This window comes from Anastrepha ludens, chromosome 3 (genome assembly GCF_028408465.1).
Source record: "Anastrepha ludens isolate Willacy chromosome 3, idAnaLude1.1, whole genome shotgun sequence".
Classification (NCBI taxonomy): Eukaryota; Metazoa; Arthropoda; class Insecta; order Diptera; family Tephritidae; genus Anastrepha; species Anastrepha ludens.
Window position 1 is genome coordinate 50,263,983 of NC_071499.1, and position 19,947 is coordinate 50,283,929.

Sequence of the window (19,947 nt, forward strand, 5' to 3'; positions counted from 1 at the left end):
AAACGGGGCCTGAACGCACGCACACAAGCATAGGCCTTGTAAGTAGGTCGATGGAGTTCCGCTCTGAAGCAATGTGAAAGCGGTTTCAGGGTGGATGTCGGTTCCAAACGAGGAGAAGTGTCTAGTCTCTAAACATAACATTGGTGAGCTGGAAGGTTTCATGATACATTAGGCATTTTAAACCTCCTCACACGCAAAAAAAAAACGACAAAAAAAAAAATATTAAATAAAAAATAAAATTATTGAAAACTATCCAATTCGAAAAGATCTATTGTCAAAGCCTGTACTGAGATACTCTAAATTTTAAGGCTTTTAAAAAATTTTAGTACATTCTGGGGCTTATTGTTCCATAATTTATATGCCGGAAGGCTAATAACGTTCCCATACCGCAAGACTGAGTACTGTCGCTGCCCTATGAGTGAACAAGGATAAAACAAAAAAGAAAAAACAAAAAATTATATGGAGTCACGGCAATACCAGCTAGGTGGTGTGTAGCTGTTCACTAGACAGGGCTAGTTTGTTGGAGCGGTAGCCATTGGTCGGAAAAAACCCGAGTCATTCCGGTAAGGTTGGACCGGCTGCCATGGGAACGTAGCCATTTCTGCCTACTGCTGGACATTCACAAAGAATGTGCTCTTAATTGTACGCATCCATTTCACAGAATCGGCAGGGGATGGTCTCAGAGCGTCCAATTTTGTTTAAGTGATATCTCAGGCTACAGGCCTGTAAATACCTATAAAGAACTTAGCTAAAAGTCCGATATGTGAAGGTACCACGCACAACACTAACCACCTTTTCGCATGCCGAACCAAACCCACTCACCCAACACTCTTCTCTCTCTGGACCCAATCTGTCGAAACAGCACGTTTCCTGGGCCTACCACCATTACATGAGCTAGACGAAGACGACCGGTAATATACACTACATTGACAGGGCAAATTTACTGTTACAACAACACAACAACCCAGCTAAAAGTCTTAAATCTACTCTGCTGAACGAAAGTAGCTTATCAGAAATTCTTCTGTGCGGCTTTAGGAATTGTTTCGCTTGTCGCAGATAGATAGAATTTCGCCAGTTTTCAACGAATTTATATTCCCTCCAATTTTCTAAGAAATTCGTTAATGTGGCCCCTTGTAAGTAAACGAAAAGGCTCAGGATCAGTTAGAGGCATGGTATGTTTGCCCTTTCTTAGCTAGATGATCAGCCAATCTAGTTCATTCATATTCCTCATGTCCAGGAACCCAACCCATTTACAATTTTCAAGGTGATTCGAGTTGATAGAAGGGTTTTCAAAGCCGCCTGACTATCTGAAAATATATAAATGTGGGTTCATTTCATTTTTCTACGGAAACATTTCCTCACACATATCTCGATGGCTTGTAAATATTTCTGGCTGGAATAGTGTTGGGTGAAAACCCACAGAAGTCGATTTTTTGGACTTAGGCCCATTGATTCTCACCCCTGCTCTACCATCTTCTAATTTCGATCCATCAGTAATCTATGTTTATATGGGAGCCAGGTTTGAAGGTGATAAATTTCTTTCTTTCTTATTAATAAGAACTTGGAAGACCCTGAAGGGAAGTTTAAAGTTTGCTGTGAAGCTACATACTCGAAATTGTCCTAAAAAATTCTGATTAAAAAGTTCGAAATTTTCATAATAATTTTTTTAATTGGCACATTTGGATTTATATGGTTTTTATAATAAATGATTTATCATTTCATAAAATAATCACTAAAATTAAATAAGTGGCAAATAAATAACCAAAACTTTTCAATGCGTCCCTATGCCTCAGTTACGATACACCCTGTGTTATTATTTAATCATCATCTGTCTGAGAAATTGTACACAAATTGGCTGGCAAAAAAGTAATCAAATATAAATTAATATTAGCAATGAAAACCAGGTCAATAAAAACTCCGATTTGTTCCATTTGACTAATTGTCGCTTTGATTTGATTTAAATTAATTTAATAGTGATTTCAACATGCAAAAACTCACTTTGTTTTATGAAACTGTCATTTGTATGTATGCCTGTGCGTATGTATGTTATTCACAAATGACCCGGGTGGAATTACTGTCAGGCACTGGAACTATTAATTGCCACGCTGGGATTGTCAAAAGGTTATCATCAAAAAAAAAATAATTAAGCCGCACTTGGATGAGTTTTATACCGCAAATACTGGCGTTTCAGATGCCTACATTTTTATGTAGATGTATAAAAGGCGGTGAAGTTACTAGCGCGCTTTGTTGAGCTCGGCCATAATCGCTTGGGCGTTTACTGCGTCAATAAAGAAGAGAAACGGGAGAAAGTTGAATAGTCATTGTTGTTGTTGTTGTAGCAGCATAAACATTCCCCATACTTACATACGGGGAATACTGTTGGAGTAACAGTCCTTGGCCGGATATAAATCCGGGTCGTTTCGGTAACGTAGAACCGACTGTCGTGGAAACGTCATATGAATAGTCATATTTCTGGGCGCATACACACCCTTTTTGGGAGTTTGGCCGAGCTCCTCCTCCTATTTGCGGCGTGCTTTTTGATGTTGACCCACAAATGGAGGGACCAACAGTTTCAAGCTCCTCTGATTGTTTTTATGATGAGCCTTTGCTTGCCAGAAATACTCTCGGAGGTCTGTCATTGGCGACCGCTATTAGAAACAACTTTTTCTTAATTTTAGTGTTTCGCTGGCAGGCCAAAAAATGTAGGTTCTGTTGAGAATATTGCTGCTGTAGTGCAAAGTGTTCCTGAACAAATTCCAGCATCGATATCTCGACGTTCTCAACAGAATTTTATCTGTAGATGTGTTCGTGGTGGACATTTAAATGATGTCACTTTTCACATATAATTGTTAAGAACCGTATTTTGAATTAAAATAGTGAAATCTGAAAGAATTTACCATCTATTTAGTACTTGTTCTTGTAAAGCAAAGGTTCAACGGATTGCTTTCTCTTAATCGCGCCAACTTCAAATAAGATATTTAATACATGACAGAAAATCATTTTTTTTGTTATCCAGAAAAAATATGCATATGCAAGTGAAACTACTTTTTTCATTTCTTTTTTTTCATTTTTCCATCATTTCCATTATTTAAAGCACCTTAAAGCTTCAAAGGGGAAAATTTAAGCAGAGCCACCATTGCGTATACTTTATTTCAAAGGAAGAAAGTTCAATTATTTTTTTACGTTTATTTGAAACAGCGAGAAGAACAAAGTAGAGTTATTTATTAATACATATACATACAATATGTATTTTTAACATATCAAGCAGCAGAGTAGTAGAAAAAGTTATTTCTAATAGCGGTTACTCCTTCGCAAACCTACGAGTATATTTTTGCCATTGAAAAGTCCCTCATAAAAAACATCGGATGATCTCTTTCATGTTGAGAAGTCGCGAACGGCTAGTGGGTTCACCCACTCTCTCCATTTCAGCATGCATATCAAATGGGAAAATCCCACCAGTCAGCACTGCAAAACCTTGTTGCTAGGGTAGAGCAGGCCAGCGACAGCAGGGACTACGCTATGGGCAACTTTTTGGGTACAGAGGGAGCTTTTGATAATGTCACTTTCAATAGTATGTGCAGCTCTGCCAGTAGGCATGGCGTAGACCGGGTGCTAGTAAATTGGTTCCGTTCAATGCTAGCCCAAAGTATAGTCACGGTGCGGGCGGAGGAGAATCTGCTGGTGTCATCCGGGGTTAATAGAGGCTGTCTCCAAGATGGTGTGCTGTCTCCATTGCTCTCGTGCATGATGATCGATCCTCATCTCGCCCCCATAAATGATGCTGGAGTCTACACACAAGCAAATGTGGACGACGTTGCCAATTTGTTGACGGACCTTCGCTTATGAACATCTGTACAAAAGTGCAGAAAACTCTGTATATAATTGACACTACGGATCTACACGGCTATAATAACACCTATTATCACCTATGCATCAGTGGTCTGGATAAGCAGACACTCTCTCGTGGAAGTCAGGAGGACCTTATCAAGACTATATCGCACTGTGGCCATCTGTTGCACCGGAGCTTTTCCGACTACTTGAGGCCCGGCATTAGATGCTCTGATTGGTCTACCACCTCTTGATGTCTTCATCTAAGGAGAGACCTTCAAGACCATTTGCAGCCTGAAACAATGGGAACTGCTATGGCCCCTGTCCGGCATTGGAAAACAGTGAAGGCATGGACTTTGATCCAACGATTCTCTCCGTACTCCATGACTCCATGCCATCCAGAGTCGTGCTTGACAAGAGATACAGTGTGGTGCTGCCAGAGGCTAAACTGTGGTCAAACTCAGAAAATGAGTCCGGCAAACACTGTTTTCGCATTTTCACGGATGGCTCCAAGACCGAGCGCGGCTCCGGCTCTGGAGTCTACGTGGAATTCAGCGAAAAGGTAGGCATTCAGATAGTGTACTCTACCAAGCTTGTGAAGAGGAGGATGCGACGGCGGACCACGACAGTCGGTTCTACGTAACCGGAACGACCCGGATTTATATCCGGCCAAGGACTGTTACTTCAGCAGCATTCCTCGTATATGCACGGGGAATGTTTATGCTGCTACAACAACAACGGCGGACCACTTTCTGTGCATCTGCCCCGCTTGCGCTCGAAGCAGTCTTGAGGTCTTCGGCAATGTGTTAAGAAGCGACCACCTTGGCTCCTTGCCACCACAACAGCTACTCAGATTTCTTTGGAGGTCGGGTAGATTTAAAGAAAATTAAAAGGAAATTCGAGTACAGTACAATTGACCTTATTGTGTCTGAGTGCTGTACTTACTAGTTGTCCCGACAAAAAAAAAAATAAAAAAATGGCGAATGGCGAATGGCCGACTGGCGAGTAAAATCGTAAGGCACACTGGCTACGCAATATAGAGCTTTTCTTTGAGCTAACGTCTAACTTGATTTAACGAAAGCTTCCCAGAAGTTAGTGCCTATTCAGCAGCTAAAGCGAGAATTGGAAGCCAGCTGTTGTAGGAATAATAAGAAGAAGCCTTTATCCCTCTTTCAGAATAGAACGAAAGTTTTGGCAGAACAGTCAACATCAACTAAGCCGCAAATTGATTTTAAGAGAATTTACAATCTATTAGCGAAGCCAAAATCTATTCTTCGCAGCTTTTACTGAAAATTGACCCACTGACACCTACCACCAAGCAAAAATCAGAAAAATACTGAATTAATAGTTGACTTTCATGCCTCACAAAAAACTTCTAAAACACCATTTTCATGTATGTATACTCGTTAATTTCAAATATACTGAGGTATGCATACGTATCGCCTAGGCGCCCATAATACTCGTAAGTGCTTTCACTTATCAAATAACTACATCGCTATATTTATTACGATAACCAGTTTTAAAATCACTCAACTAATTCCGAGTAACAAATCACACATTTAGTAAATAATTAGATCAATTACATTACATTACCTCCTATTTGACGCTAATTATAGGTGACAGTCACTAACTAGCACCGGTTACTAACTACGCCAGCCGCGCTTATCACTAATCACATGCTTTGCACTGAGATTACATTACAAACTCACAATAATGGTTGAAGTGATACTTGTTAATTTGAGACATACAAACATATCTACATTCAATCAAGTCATCCGACTAGTTTTCTAAATTGTACTGAAGTCTTCGGAATAGAAAACAGAGCAAATTCTTAAATGTGTGCCTGTATTAAAAAATATTTTTGAAAACAATAAAATTGAAATTTGTGTTGATTCTAGATAATTCCGTAATGGCGAACAGACAAAAGGTACCTCCTCATGCTATCAATAAGTTATAAGTACGTCACACTTGATAGTTTTAATTTCGAGTAGTTGAGGATTACATTTACTTCGAATGCGGCATTAACAGCATTTGAATTCAATGAAGAATGGCCTTTGTTAAAATAATCTACATATTTTTAGGTGATTAAGTCATTAAATATTAAATAGTATACCATACCCCTCTCAACTAACAAAAGCCGCACTTGATAGGTTATCGATATCTTACCAATTTATATAAATGCACGTTTACGGTAACATATAACTATAGAAATTTTACGAAAATAATTTTTTAATACACACTGGATTCTTTATGAGGCTTGTACTTCGACCTCGTGGTCTTTTGTGCCCTCTACTCATCACAGTACCTCATCCAAGCCCAGTTCGCTTATTAAGCTCAGGGCAGAGATGGGTTGGATTGAGCATTTGTGCTTCTCTTCTGGCTGCAATTGGCCGTGATGTCTCAACCGTCTCCGTGCTATAGCGCTGCATTCCGGGAGAAGGAGTCGCCTGAGATTGGCAGAAACGACAAGAGTCCGTAGACTAAATCTCGATAATGTGCAGATGACTTCGGAGTATGCAGTGGAAAAGGAACACACTAAGAAAATTAACCTTAAACACACTTTCCGTTTTGACTTATTTCTGACGTTTAAGTTGAATTTTGTGCTTTGGTGGATTAAGAGACTTATAGTAGAATTTTATGACAATAATTTTTGTGGTACATTTTAACCCGTTATATTTCTTTGTTTTGAGTATTTTTTACACTTTCTCGCTAAAGAGACAAAATATACCCATTTATTAAGGAGTTGCAGGGTGAAAATGTTCCACTAAAATATTGCCTGTTGGTTTTCACCTACAATTTCTGAACACGTCATGCTTATATAATGTAAGCATCATAGAGTTTCCTTTGCCGATTCACCATGTGAAAACTTTGAAACCTTAAAATCCTTAAAACAAGATTCAGACGCATACTTTCAAATGGCCGATACACGTATGAAATTACATATTCTACCTGCCAGAATCTGTTGTTGGAATCGTGCTACTGTTTTTTGTTTGTATTTTTTCTTTATTTTTTTTTTTTTTGTTTTTTTGGGGTACTGTTTAATTTAAGCTTAAAACAAGTTGCTTTAAGAAAATTGCTTGCTGATACGCGAAAAAATTTGATTAAATCAACATCTAAGTTCATCCATAAAAATGTGAGAAATTCATTATTAGGAGCTAAATAAATTCAGAAATTTATACAGACTTGCCAAATATTGGAATTTCAGCGGTTAAATATTTGTATATTTAAATATTGTTTCATCTTTGCAAAGTACAAGTAAAGACAATTTAGAGCAACAAATATTTTCAACGAGTGATTCAAACTGAAAACAAAACACACGCCACACTCATAAAACACAACCGATGGAATGCATACAAATGCATTGAACCACTTTTGTACAGAAAAGTAAATGAAATTTTAATATCTCAAAGTTCAATGAAATTTTATGGTTGACAAAACGAATGACCGGCCGGCCGGCCGGTAAAGAGACATATCGTCTATGCCATTGACATATGCAGATCATTGGCCATTCAAACATATGTGAGTGGATACTTACTATACATATATCAATATACAGTAGCCGCTCGCTTATATGTATGTAATAGACACTCGTATGAACAATGCTCGTCGCTAAATTTTAATTAAAAAAAAAATAAAAAATTCAAACAACATTAAAAAAATGTTCACCAAAATTTTACACTTTTTAAATTAAATTTAAATTTATTAAATTAAATTCATTACATAAAACAAAATTAAAAAAATATGTCTAGTTAAAGAAATAGAAAAAAGAAATTTACAAAAAACTAACAAAATGTTCATCAAAATTTAAATAGTTTCAAATTAAACTTAAATATTTTTAATTAAATTAAAAAAAATTAAATACAAATTATTAAAAAGTTTAAGAAAAATTAAAAAATGTTCATCAAAATTTCAAACTTTATAAATTAAATTTAAAAAATTAGAAAAAAATTTTAATTTAAACGAAAAAGAAATTAAAAAAATACAAACAAATTTTTAATTAAAAAAATGTTCGTCAAAATCTTCAAAAAGTAAATTTTTTTAAACTTAAATTGTTTTAATTAAATTAAAAAAAAAAATATTAAGAAAATTAAAAAAAAAGTTAATCAAAATTTCAACCTTTATAACTTAAATTAAAATTTTTTTAATGAATATAAAAAATTAGAAAACAATTATAATTAAAAAGAAAAAGAAATTAAAAACAAAAATACAAAAAAAAATTTTAATTAAAAAAATATTCATCAAAATTTCAAAAAGAAATTTTTTTTATGCTTTAATTTTTTAATTAAAAAAAAATTGAATTTAAAAAATTAGAAAACAATTTTAATAAAAACGAAATTTAAAAAAAATACAACAAAAATTTTAAGTTAAAAAAATTCCAAATTTTGTAAATTAAATTTAAAAAATTAGAAAAAACATTTAATTAAAAAGAAAAAGAAATTAAAAAATACAAAAAAAATTTAATTAAAAAAATGTTCATCATAATGTCAAAAATTAAACTGGTTAAAGTAAAAAAAAATGTAAGCTTTTTAATTTAATTTTTAATTTTAATTTTCGAGGTTTTGAAAAAAAAATTTGAATACGCAGTTTTATAGCTCATTGAATTTTGATAGTGTAAATTATTATTATTAAAAAATGTTCATCAAAATTTCAAATTTTATAAATTAAATTTAAAAAATTAGAAAAAACATTTAACTAAAAAGAAACAGAAATTAAAAAAAAAATACAAAAAAATTTTTATTAAAAAGATGTTCGTGAAAATTTCAAAAAGTAAATTTTTTTAAACTTACATTTTTTTAATTAAACTAAAAAATGGAAAAAACAATTTTTTTAATAAAAAAAATAAAAAAAAGATAATCAAAATGTCAAACTTTATAAATTAAATTCAAATTTTTTTTATGGATTTAAAAAATTATAAAACATTTGAATTAAAAAGAAATCAAAAGAATAAAAAAAAAATTTTAATTAAAAAAATTAAACAAATATTCGTCAAAATTTGAAAAAGAAAAGTTTTTAAACTTAACTTTTTTAAATTAAAAAAAAAAATGAAACAAATAATTTTTTAATTAAAAAAACTTAAGAAAATTCAAATTCAAATTTTTTTAATTAAACTCATTGAATTTAAAAAATTAGAAAATAATCTTAATTAAATTAAAAAGAAAAAGAAATTAAAAAAAAACCACACAAATAATAATTAAAAAAATTTTCATCAAAACTTCAAAAATTAAATTGATTAAAGTAAAAAATCAGTTCAAACTTTTTAATCCGAATTTAAACAAAAAAAAAATTGAGTACGCAGGCTTATAGCCCATTGAATTTTGATAGTGTAAATTACAAGTGGCTCCAAAATTACGTTGATTTTTTAGAATATTTTTGGCTGACAGTGTTGGGATTTCTTCATATTGGAGAAAATGCGCTAAACCGCCAGCAAAAGAACATAAACAAAAACAAAATTAGCCGATTTTTGAGCGCAAACTTAATTAGTTCACATAAGCGAAAGGCCACTGTGAATGAGTGCATATAATTAAAGATAAAGTGATGTTCATGCATACATTTGGGTGTATGCGCGCACGCAGAAATAGTCGCTTGCGACTAAATACTCTGCCATCGTAAATAAAAGATATGCAGTGTGCAAAAGAAATTGTACGTACATACATACATACTCGTATATGTGAGTGTGCATGTATTTGGGTGTGCCTAAAGGCACAGCAGTTTCTTTTTCGCACACTGAGCGACTGCCTGCTGCTACGGCTGCTGCCCAGCATTGGTATCTAAAGTGCTTTAAACTTGACACAGCTCAATGACCCTACAGATTTACATCCAATCCAATGAACCCAATCCAGTTCCTCAACCCGAAACGAAAAGCTAAATAACCAGCTACCCTTTTGCAAATTTTTACGCAACAGCGTAGTAAAGTGTAAACAATTAAACTGCACAACAACAACAACAGCAATATGTGTGTACTCGTATGCTGCGAACAGTGTCAACAATTAATTGTTTTAATTAAAACAAGCAGTTCAAATGGGTAACCAGTTAAAATTTATCTACTTGTGCTTGCAAGTTTTTGTTGTGTGCTCAGATACTCGTACTACAAGGACAATGGCTGTTGTCGCTGTTATGCAGGTTGTTGAGCAAATGAGTTCAATACGCGTGGGTGTCAGCAATCGAGTGGTTCAATGATTTTTAGTCCTTAGTTGAATGCACTTTCGCACATACAAACTTGCACATAGCTGAGACACGCGAGGTTGGGGCAATTGCCAGCAGTTTTTATAGTAAACGGTTGCTCGTACGTGGATTATTGAAATAACTGCAGTGAAAGATGGATGGATAGATGCAATTCATAGCGAACATTTTTGTTACGAAAGAACTCTTATGGCCTTTCATAACAATACAGAAATGTTTGTCAAATCTTCAACCGCCTTCGACCTGTCTGAACACACAAGCTAAGTAGCTAGCACTCGGCCTGGCCTAGCCTAATCTAACGTGGAGCCCGCCAAACTTTCCTCTTCTTGGCACAGAACATTTTTTACACATATATTCCAATTGGACATATTCGGATAAAATCTCTCCCCCGTTTTAGGTGTTCATATTGGTATTGCCCTACAGATGTAGAGACATGCAAATTATTAAACCATCGATCACTTTTCAAATGGATTAGAAAAAATTTTAGGTTTGCACTTCGACCTCGTGGTCTTTTGTGCCCTCTACTCATCACTGTAGCTCGTCCAAGCCCAGTTCCTTTATTAAACCTAAGATAGAGCTGAATTAAGCTGAGCATGTATGCCTTTCTTCTGAGTGCAATTGACCGATATGTCTCAACCTTCCCTGCGCCGTAGCGCCACATTCAAGGAGAAGGTGTACTCGAGTCTCGGGCGATGGGTCGCAAAAACGACAAGAGTCATGGAACCATATCCCAATCCTGTGCAGATGACCGCGCAATCTTCAATGGCCCGTGAGCATTCTCAGTTTATCCTTAGGAAAAATTGTGTGTTTCCTAAACCTCTCTTTCAGCATACGACTCGGCTTCGAAAAGTATACATCAGCAAAAAACGCTTTGATTTGGGGCCATAGAGTCCAGCGCCTATACGTTCTGGTGTCTTCGAGCCATCTGTATGCAAGTGCAGGCTACACTCTTGGAGTTTTTCTAATAGGAGTATGCGACACCAATACTGTCATAAGCGTTCTTTTGAATACTTAACAGATAGTGTTTCGAAATACAATAAACGACATTCATCGAGAGACCGTTACCACCTTCCTAAGCTTTAGATGAGCTAGACGAATACGACCAGTGATATACACTACTCTGACTGGTACTGTTACAACAACAACAACTACAACTACACTGACAGGGCTTGTATTACTGATACAACAACAAGAAGATCCAGTTTCAAAGGAAGGTTAGTGAACCAGTCTGAATCAATCTCAACGAAATCGAGCTAAGCAGTCTATGTACATACGTGCGTCTCTGTGTAAGGAGGAATGCAGTCCACACGAACTAAATTTTAGTTTAGCCTCAGCAACACGTCAAGTGATATCCTACATGGAATCAAATCATTGCAGAAATGAGACGCACGTCAGTAATGACGTTAAATCTGCGCCATCTCAAAGTGACGCTGACGAAATAATGGAAGAACTTAAACCAAAACAGCCTAGAAAAATCAACAGATCGATTGGATTAATTCTTAGTTCTTGTTTTTGTTGGTGTTGCTGCTGGAGTGAAAGTTCATGGCCCCGGGTCATTCCAATCCAATAGCGGTTGCTCCTCAGCAAACAATAGCAAACCAACGAGTGTATTTCTGCCATGAAAAAGCACCTCATAAAAAACATTTGCAGTTCGGAGTCGACTTAAAATACTGTGGATCCCTCCATTTGTGGAACAACATCAAGACGCACACCACAAAGTAGGAAGAGGAGCTCGGTCAAACACGCAAAAAGTGTGTAGCGCCTCATTTTGGTCAGTATATAAATTGTGTCCTACTAACATTTCACTCAAAATATGAGCCGAGCATAGGCCGCCCAATCCCTGCCCGACTCAGACTTTTCTTAACTTGATTCATTTTCTCTTTCCGCACACGCAGCCAACTTATTGCGTTGTTTTTAAATAATAAAATTACGTTACTAAAATGTGTAATCCAGTAGGTACTAATATACATACATACACACATTCATACACTCCCGCTGTTGACTGCTTTATTTCGAAATTAGCTGACTCAATTAGTATTGTTATTGTTTAACTGATATTTATGATTAACAAATTAAATATTTAAATACGAATTATAAATATTTATTTATATTTGTACATTTTTTTATTTTCAATTTGCAATCAAGCACACTTCTACGCCTTAAAACACAAAAAGCTTCGGACGAATGTCTCCGAGACGCGCGAGCTACACAAAAGCGCTCTCGCTCTCGCTCTCACTTCCACCGACATATAATGTTAACGGTATCTAGCCTTGCACTTCCTTCGCATACTGCACTTTCTCCTTACAATAAAAAAATGTATATATGTATATACACGTGTATTTGTTTTTAATGTTTATTGGAGAAGAGAACAAATATATGGAAGGTTAATAAAATACTGGCCAAGTCAAGGTTAACTGCCAAAATGCATACAGATGACTCAAATATCTAAGCAAATTTGGTGAGTTTGCTGGATATGGGAGTTTTGCTTATCTACTGTGTGAATGAACTTTATACATACATACATACCTATAATTTGAATGGAAGTACAAAATTGTTACATATTTGATTTTGATGCTTATCGCGGATTGATGGCGTCTAAGTGGCTATTGACTCAGGAGGGATTGACATAGGAAGGTGTGTTGCTTTGGGTAAATGAGTTGAAATGAGTTATAGAGTTGCGCAGACTTTTTCAGTATTTTTCGTCTATTTCATTGACTTTAATTGCGTAGGGGATATTTTATATTCAAATACCAAATCATTTCTAGACGTCTGGTGGGCTTTAATTTACGAGTTTACATCCACAGAAAGATGCAGCAAACAATTTTTATGTCTCAGCTTGGAAAACTTGGCGTGAATTCAATCATATTGCGATGCCTACAGACTGCATCCTACTGCATTTTATTTTATAAAGATTCAGTGCAATAACTAACTTTTTCTTAGCTACCTTTTAACTGCTTATCGTTCTCAGTGCAGTTGAGCAAACTAAATTGTGTAAACGAGTAGTTAAATTTTTTAGCATGAGGTGGAAAAAATATACTAAAATGTCTTTTACTAAAATACATCTTCACAAATTTTTTAAGTAGATTTACTGCAGAGGTCTAGTAGGGCCACATTATACATATGTGAGGACATAGCGAGAAGAAGGAATGACATCGCGTTTTAGTACTGAAAGAAGAAATTCACCTACGTTCAGTCCGATCCAATTTTATCTTAGGTTTACTTAGGGAGCCAGGTTTGGACGAGATATTGTGGTGAAAAGTGAAAGAGTGGAAACCTCCAATTATTCTGTTCTATTTATTAGTAAATGTTCCATACAATCCAATCTTGACGTTTAAAGCTTTGAAATCTAATTCCATGGAAGCTTCGTAATTTTAATCTCCCAACTTCACACTACGAAAAATAATAAGTCAACAAAAATCTAGCTTACCAATTTAGTGGTACATTAATGATTATGAAGTCCTCAACTTACCTGAAAGAAAAGAAAAAGATACAATAAATATGAAAAATAAATAAATGTGAAAAACAAATAAATGTGTACGAAAACAATTGACAAAGTGCAAAGAAAAGAAGTATAGTTGATTAGGATGTTAAGTAGGCAGCAGCACGGTAAAACACTCTGTCAACAGAAAAATCCCTTGGGAGGAGTCTTATCCCCTCTGCTGTGGTTACTAGTTATCAACAATATCCTTACCAAATTCAACCGAAGGCGTATTAAAGTAGTGGCGTCCGCAGACGACATAGTGCGCATGGTTTCAGGAATGTTTCCAGCCACAATCAGTGAGATGATGGAAGGAGCTCTGGTATTACTCAGCAATTGGGCCACGGACTGTGATTTAAGTGTAAACCCGAGAAAAACTGAACTGATACTATTCGTTAAGAAAACCAAGGTACCAAACTTTAATCCTCCAAAACTAAACGGCGTTAGCCTCACGCTAACCCAACTGGCAAAATGCCTAGGTGTTATCCTAGACCCCAAACTCAGCTGGAAGTCCAACATAGAGTACAGGGTAAAGAAAGCGAATATAGCACTTTACACGTGTAAGAAAATGTTAGGTAAAAAATGGGGTCTCCAACCAAAACCAACCAATTGGTCCCACACAGCCATTGTAAGGTCAACACTAACATATGCGGCACTAGTATGGTGGCCAGCAACAGAAAAGAAATTCAACAAAACTGAGCTAAACAAGATACAAAGAACAGCGTGTATCTTAACTACAGGAGCGCTTAGCACCAGTCCTACTGAATCGCTCAATGTACTAACTCATCCGCTACCATTAGATTTACACATTAAAACAATCGCTACTTGCAGCGCGGTGAGACTCAGAGACATAGGAAACTGGACAACAAGGTCGTACGGTCGCAGTAAGATCCTCCTACAGGGACCCTCGCTGCTCAAAAACAGATCAGACTACACTGTCCCCGACCTTAATTTCAAGAAAGACTTTACGGTATGTTTTCCACCGAGAGCCGAATGGAGGAAAGGGAAGGTGATTGGAAGATACGATATCGGAATCTATACCGATGGTTCTAAGATGAACTGTGGTGCTGGAGCTGACTTCCGATCGGAGCCGCTCAACCTATCTCAGTCAATTCGTCTTCCTGACTATGCCAGCCTGTTCCAGGCAGAACTGTTAGCGATCAAAGAAGCATGCAAATCACTAAAACTCTATAAGGAAGTTGGTACAAGAGTAGCTATCTTCTTAGACAGTCAAGCAGCTATAAAGACCTTAGACTCCAACTCCATTTCATCCAAACTAGTCTTACAGTATAGAGAGGAGCTGGAAATGTTTAGACATTGGCTTGAAATCACTCTGACATGGGTTCCCGGCCACAGGAACATACGGGGTATTGAGATAGCGGATGAGCTAGCAAGAAAAGGTTCGACACTAGACTTAGCAGAGGCGGTGGCAGTCTCCACCCCACTGAACACAATAAAAGCATCCATTGCTTCACACTATCATGCTTTAGCGGAAAGAAGATGGAAACAAATACCTACATGTATTACAACAAAAAACACATGGCCGTCATACAAAATCCAAAGAACGAATGACCTGCTAGGATGCTCTCGGCCAAACATCTCACGCATTACTGCAACCCTTACAGGTCATTGGAAAGTAGTGGATCATGCAGCTAAACTCAACCTACCCTTCAATCCTATCTGCCGAAGCTGTCGAGCGGAAGGAGCGAAGGAAAGTCTTTACCACTACTTATGTGAATGTCCAGGGCTAGCTAGGGAACGACGACTCCGCTCCTTTGGTAAGCCTTTCTTTCAGCAAATTAATGAGATTTCAGGCAACGAGATAAAGAATTTGCTGCTATACTTGGACCTCACTAAAAGGATCTGACTTAGAACAAAAAAAAAAACAATAAATAAAATCATTAAACGAGGACGGTGGTAGTAAAACGGTGCTGGTCACTAATTAGGATTATTTCAGTGGAAATACTCAACCACTACAGCAACAACAACAAAAACAACAACAGGTTATTAATTACTAGACCTCAAATTTTACAATTTACGAATAATAATTTTAAATTATTTATTAAAAATAAAACTTCCCGAATAATAAATTCATACAAATCCGTAAATTTTATCGAAAAGCCTCATATTAAACATTTTATTTAATTGTTTATTAACATATCATTATTGCGTGCCTTTTACTTATAATTTCTGACGCTTGCACAGGAAGTAATACATAAAATTCTGCAGCAGGCGACTTTTCATTTCTAAAAATATTTTCACAAGTACATATAATCGGAAACTCGAAAAGATTCATGCACTTGCCTCGTGTGCAAAATGCAAAAATTATCTGTTTTATATGAAAATTCTAAAATAAACACCAATAAATTAGCACTTTAACCAGAATACTTCCTGATTTTCGAAAACTCATATAATAAATTGTATAAATATGGTAAATAAATATTTGCTTCGAAATGTATGGTGCATCCACTTAATCGTTTAATTTGTAATATTACATACATTAAATTTATTTATTTACTCATACGTCAATTCAGCAGACGAGAAAACAAAACAAAAGGCGAGAGTAAAAAACTTCCGGTTCGGCGGGCGTACAATAAATGGAGGCTAAGCAGTTATTGGTTAAATTTTATGTCGAATATGAATTTTTTATTTAATTCAATCTAAATTAACTTAATTTAATTTCCTTTTAATATTTTATTTATTTTATTTTAGTTTTGTTTTTGTTTCTATTTTTTTTTTAATTGACTTTTATTTTATTTTATTCATTAAATCAATTTAACCAAACCTAATTTAACTTCATTTAATTTCCTTTTAATATTTTATTTAATTATTTATTAATTTTATTTTATTTTAGTTTTTTTTCTTGTGTTTTACCTTTTGTTTTGTTTTATTTTATTTAACTTTTCTTATATACTGATGTATACTTAATTCCTTTTTTAGTTTTATTTCACTTTCATTTACTTTTTTTTTCTTTTTAATTGTCATTTTCTAGTTACTTTTATTTCTTTTTTTTTAATTTTACTTACTTTCTTTATTAACTCCTTTTTTATTTTAATTTTATAATTCTATTTTATTTTAAAACATTTTTCTTACTTTTATTTTGTTTTATTATATTTTACTCTTTTTATTTTTTTGGATTTGAGGCTAATATTTGCATATTCCTGTCTTGAATTTTTATTTCATTTCTATTAATTTAATTTAACAAAGTCTAATTTAGCCCATTGTTTCCTTGTTCACTCCTGTTGGGAGCATAGGACCTCGACAAGACATTTGTCTTCCGTTGGTTACGTTAATCTATAGCCCAATTTTATTTCCTTTAATTTTCTTTTTAATTAGTGGTTTTTCATTTTACTCTTATGCTTATTTATTTATTGACTTTATTTTTGTTTTTTCAATTTTGTTTAATTGTTGTTCTTCCAGTTAGGTTTTCTTTTTTGCCTCTTTTATTCTTTCCCATACTTTTTTACTATATTACTTCACTTTATTCATTGCGCTTTAATTTTGCCATACTTTTTTATTTATTTATTTTCCTTAGTTTTTCATTTATTTTAATTTTTATTGTTTATCATTTGTTCTTTTATTTTATTCAATTTTTTATTTTTATTTTACTCCACATTTGTTTTTTTATCTTATATTACTTTATCTTATCTGAAATTCATTTTTTATTTTACTTCGTTTAATTTCATTTTCTTTAAATAATTTTTTTCATTTATTTTTTCCGTGAATTTTATTTTTTTTAATTAAATTTTTTATTTTTATTTACTTTAATTTTTTATTTTATTTCGTTTAATTTCATTATCTTTAAATTATTATTTTTATTTATTTTTTTTAGTGATTTATTTTATTTTATTTTATTTTGATTTATGATTATTTTATTTTATTAAATTTTTTTATTTTTATTTACTTTATTTTATATTTTTAACTGAGGCCAAGTAATTATTGATAATTTTTAGTTTGAATTTTATTTTTATTTAATTACATTTAGCACAACCTAGTTTAAGTCCATTTTTTTTTTTTATAATTTTTTTAATTAAATAATTTTTTAGTGTTATTGTGCTTTTATTTACTTTTGTCAACAATTTTATTTATTGCATTTTATTTGTTGCTTTTTAATTTTACTTTACTTATTTATTTATTTTTCTTTATATTTTATTTCGTTTTTTCCTTAATTTTATTTTTTTTATTATCTTGTTTGAAACTTATTTTCGAATTTTTTTATTCAATTCTATATATTTAGCACAGTCTAATTTAACTCAATTTAATTTATTTTAGTTTTTCGTTTCTTTTTTTTTTAAGTAATTAATTAATTTCCTGTTATGTCATTTGTTTTTTTTTTTCTTTTTCATTTATTTCTTTCTATTTTAATTTTAGCTTTTAATTTTATTATATTTCACTTAATATTTTTATTTACTGTTATTTTATTTTATTTCATTAATTATTATTTTTTTGATTAATTTATATACTTTTATTTAGTTCGTTTTTGTTTTATTTTATTTTAGTTTATTTCATTTTATTTTATTATATTTTATTTTTTGATTTGTTTTTTTATTTTGTTTATTATTATTTATTTATTTATTACTATAGTTTTTTAAACTCTTTTGTCTAATTTGAGGCCATTGAGATTATTGGTTTATTTTTTTTTATTTTGATTTCTTTTGTTTTTGTATTTTGTTTTGTTTCTTATTTTATTTCGTTTCTCTTTTTATACATTTCTATGCTTGATTTAACTTTTTTTTTTTTTATGCTTGATTTAACTTCTTTTTAATTTTTTCCCCCCTATTTTTGCTTTTTTTTAATTTTTTTTCTTTCTTATTTTACATTTTATTTAAACCACTTTTTCTAATTTGAGGCTAATTAGTAATTAATTTTTTTAATTTTTTTTTTTGTGCTTTTTATTTTTTTCTTTGTATGTATTTTATTTTATTTCTTTTCTTTCTTTATACATTTCTATCTCTTTTATTGAACTTTACGTTTTATTTTATTGCACTTATTTAAATTATGTGTTTGTTTATTTTTTATTGCATTTTTGTAAAACAGTTATAGTTTTTAAAGTTAGCAGAGATTTTTTATTGGAGTTTATGTATCGATCGCCACCCAACTCTTCCAGTTGTCTATATTTCACCGCAAATCATTCTTAGTTCTGTACAGAAGGCATTTAATCCAGTTGGGCCTACAAATGGCTCCAGTACAATTAAATAATTCTGGTGCGCTAATTTGTATGGGCTGTTTTCAAGTTGGTTTCCGTGTCACCTTCCCAAAACCCGTTCGGGCATAAGTGTTTTTCTCCAAATAGCAGCCAGTGTCAGTTTTCTTCTCTGACGTCGAGTCATGAGCAAAAAATATTTTAGTCAAACCTAACCAAAAGTACAAATTAGTTTTCGCAGCAAACGTAACTTTTTAGAAAACGACTTCCAAAGAAGTTCAGAAGTTTCTCAGCTCGCTTGGATTGCCCTAAATATCCTGCTTAAATCCTAAACCAGCCAACCTTCCCTTTACAATCAGAAATTTCGTAAAAAAGCATGAAGTAAAAAAAATCCCTTAGCCTGCCTAGTCAAAGAAGGCCTCATCGAAAGACTCCTCCATATCAGCAAAATAAAATCGACTGCGCACCGCCCATCGGTGTAACCATACCCGTTATAAGCGAGTTCAAAATCTTGGGAAAGGTCACGAATTCCGCTTTTACGAACTGACATCAGCAAAGCCTGCCGATGTTCTTCCTTCGTGTTTTATTTATTTCAGTGCTCTACATACATACATATTTATGTATGGATATTTATTCGCCCCTTACCATTTATCAGACAATTCCGCATTTGCATTAACTGAAGATTTCGCACAATCACTTTCTCATAAAAAATTTTACAAAGCATTTCAACTTAATGAGCCGTCTCCGGCAATGATACTGCACTGATATATGTATGTGTGTGTATGCACGCTCACTCACTGAGCTGAAGAACCGCGGCGAGACTGCGCGACACTGCACTTGTTGTACGCGTACTTGTAGGCTATGCCATTTGCGCAGAACGCTGCGCTATGGGGGGCTGCTGGCGACTTTGAAAACGAGCAATAACCCGCACGCAAGACAAACTGTCAACCCACGCACAGACGCTCGTTATTTTGGATATACAGACATACATACCTATGTACATATGTATGTGTGTAATCGGGCGAGTGGTTGCCATTGATGGGGTGCATTTATCCCGGCACTTCTGCAACTGCTGCGCAGTTCATTTATTGTTTTCCCCGTAAATTGTTTGTTTAGCTTTTTATCAGCATTTCGTTTCGCCTATTTGTACAACTTTATGGAAAAGCCTTTCAGAATATATAATATGTACATACATATGTGCCTGGAAAGGAAACAATAAACAGGTAATGATTATAAACATACATACATGCATACATGCATACACACATATGTACATGATTTCATTTCAGTGGAAATTTTCATGTGAATTTGCATAGGT

General features: G+C 33.7%; 1 protein-coding gene across 3 annotated transcripts in view; it reads right to left on the reverse strand.

Annotated features, from left to right (window-relative positions):
• Positions 1-11,987: 11,987 nt before the first annotated feature.
• LOC128857916 (uncharacterized) overlaps positions 11,988-19,947 on the reverse strand; it is a 55,805-nt gene continuing 47,845 nt past the window's right edge. For all 3 annotated transcript variants that reach the window (XM_054093760.1, XM_054093759.1, XM_054093758.1), the window contains exon 3: positions 11,988-13,477. In XM_054093760.1, the coding sequence (XP_053949735.1) occupies positions 13,458-13,477 (20 nt within the window). In that variant the 3' untranslated portion in view covers positions 11,988-13,457. The remainder of the gene's footprint in view (positions 13,478-19,947) is intronic.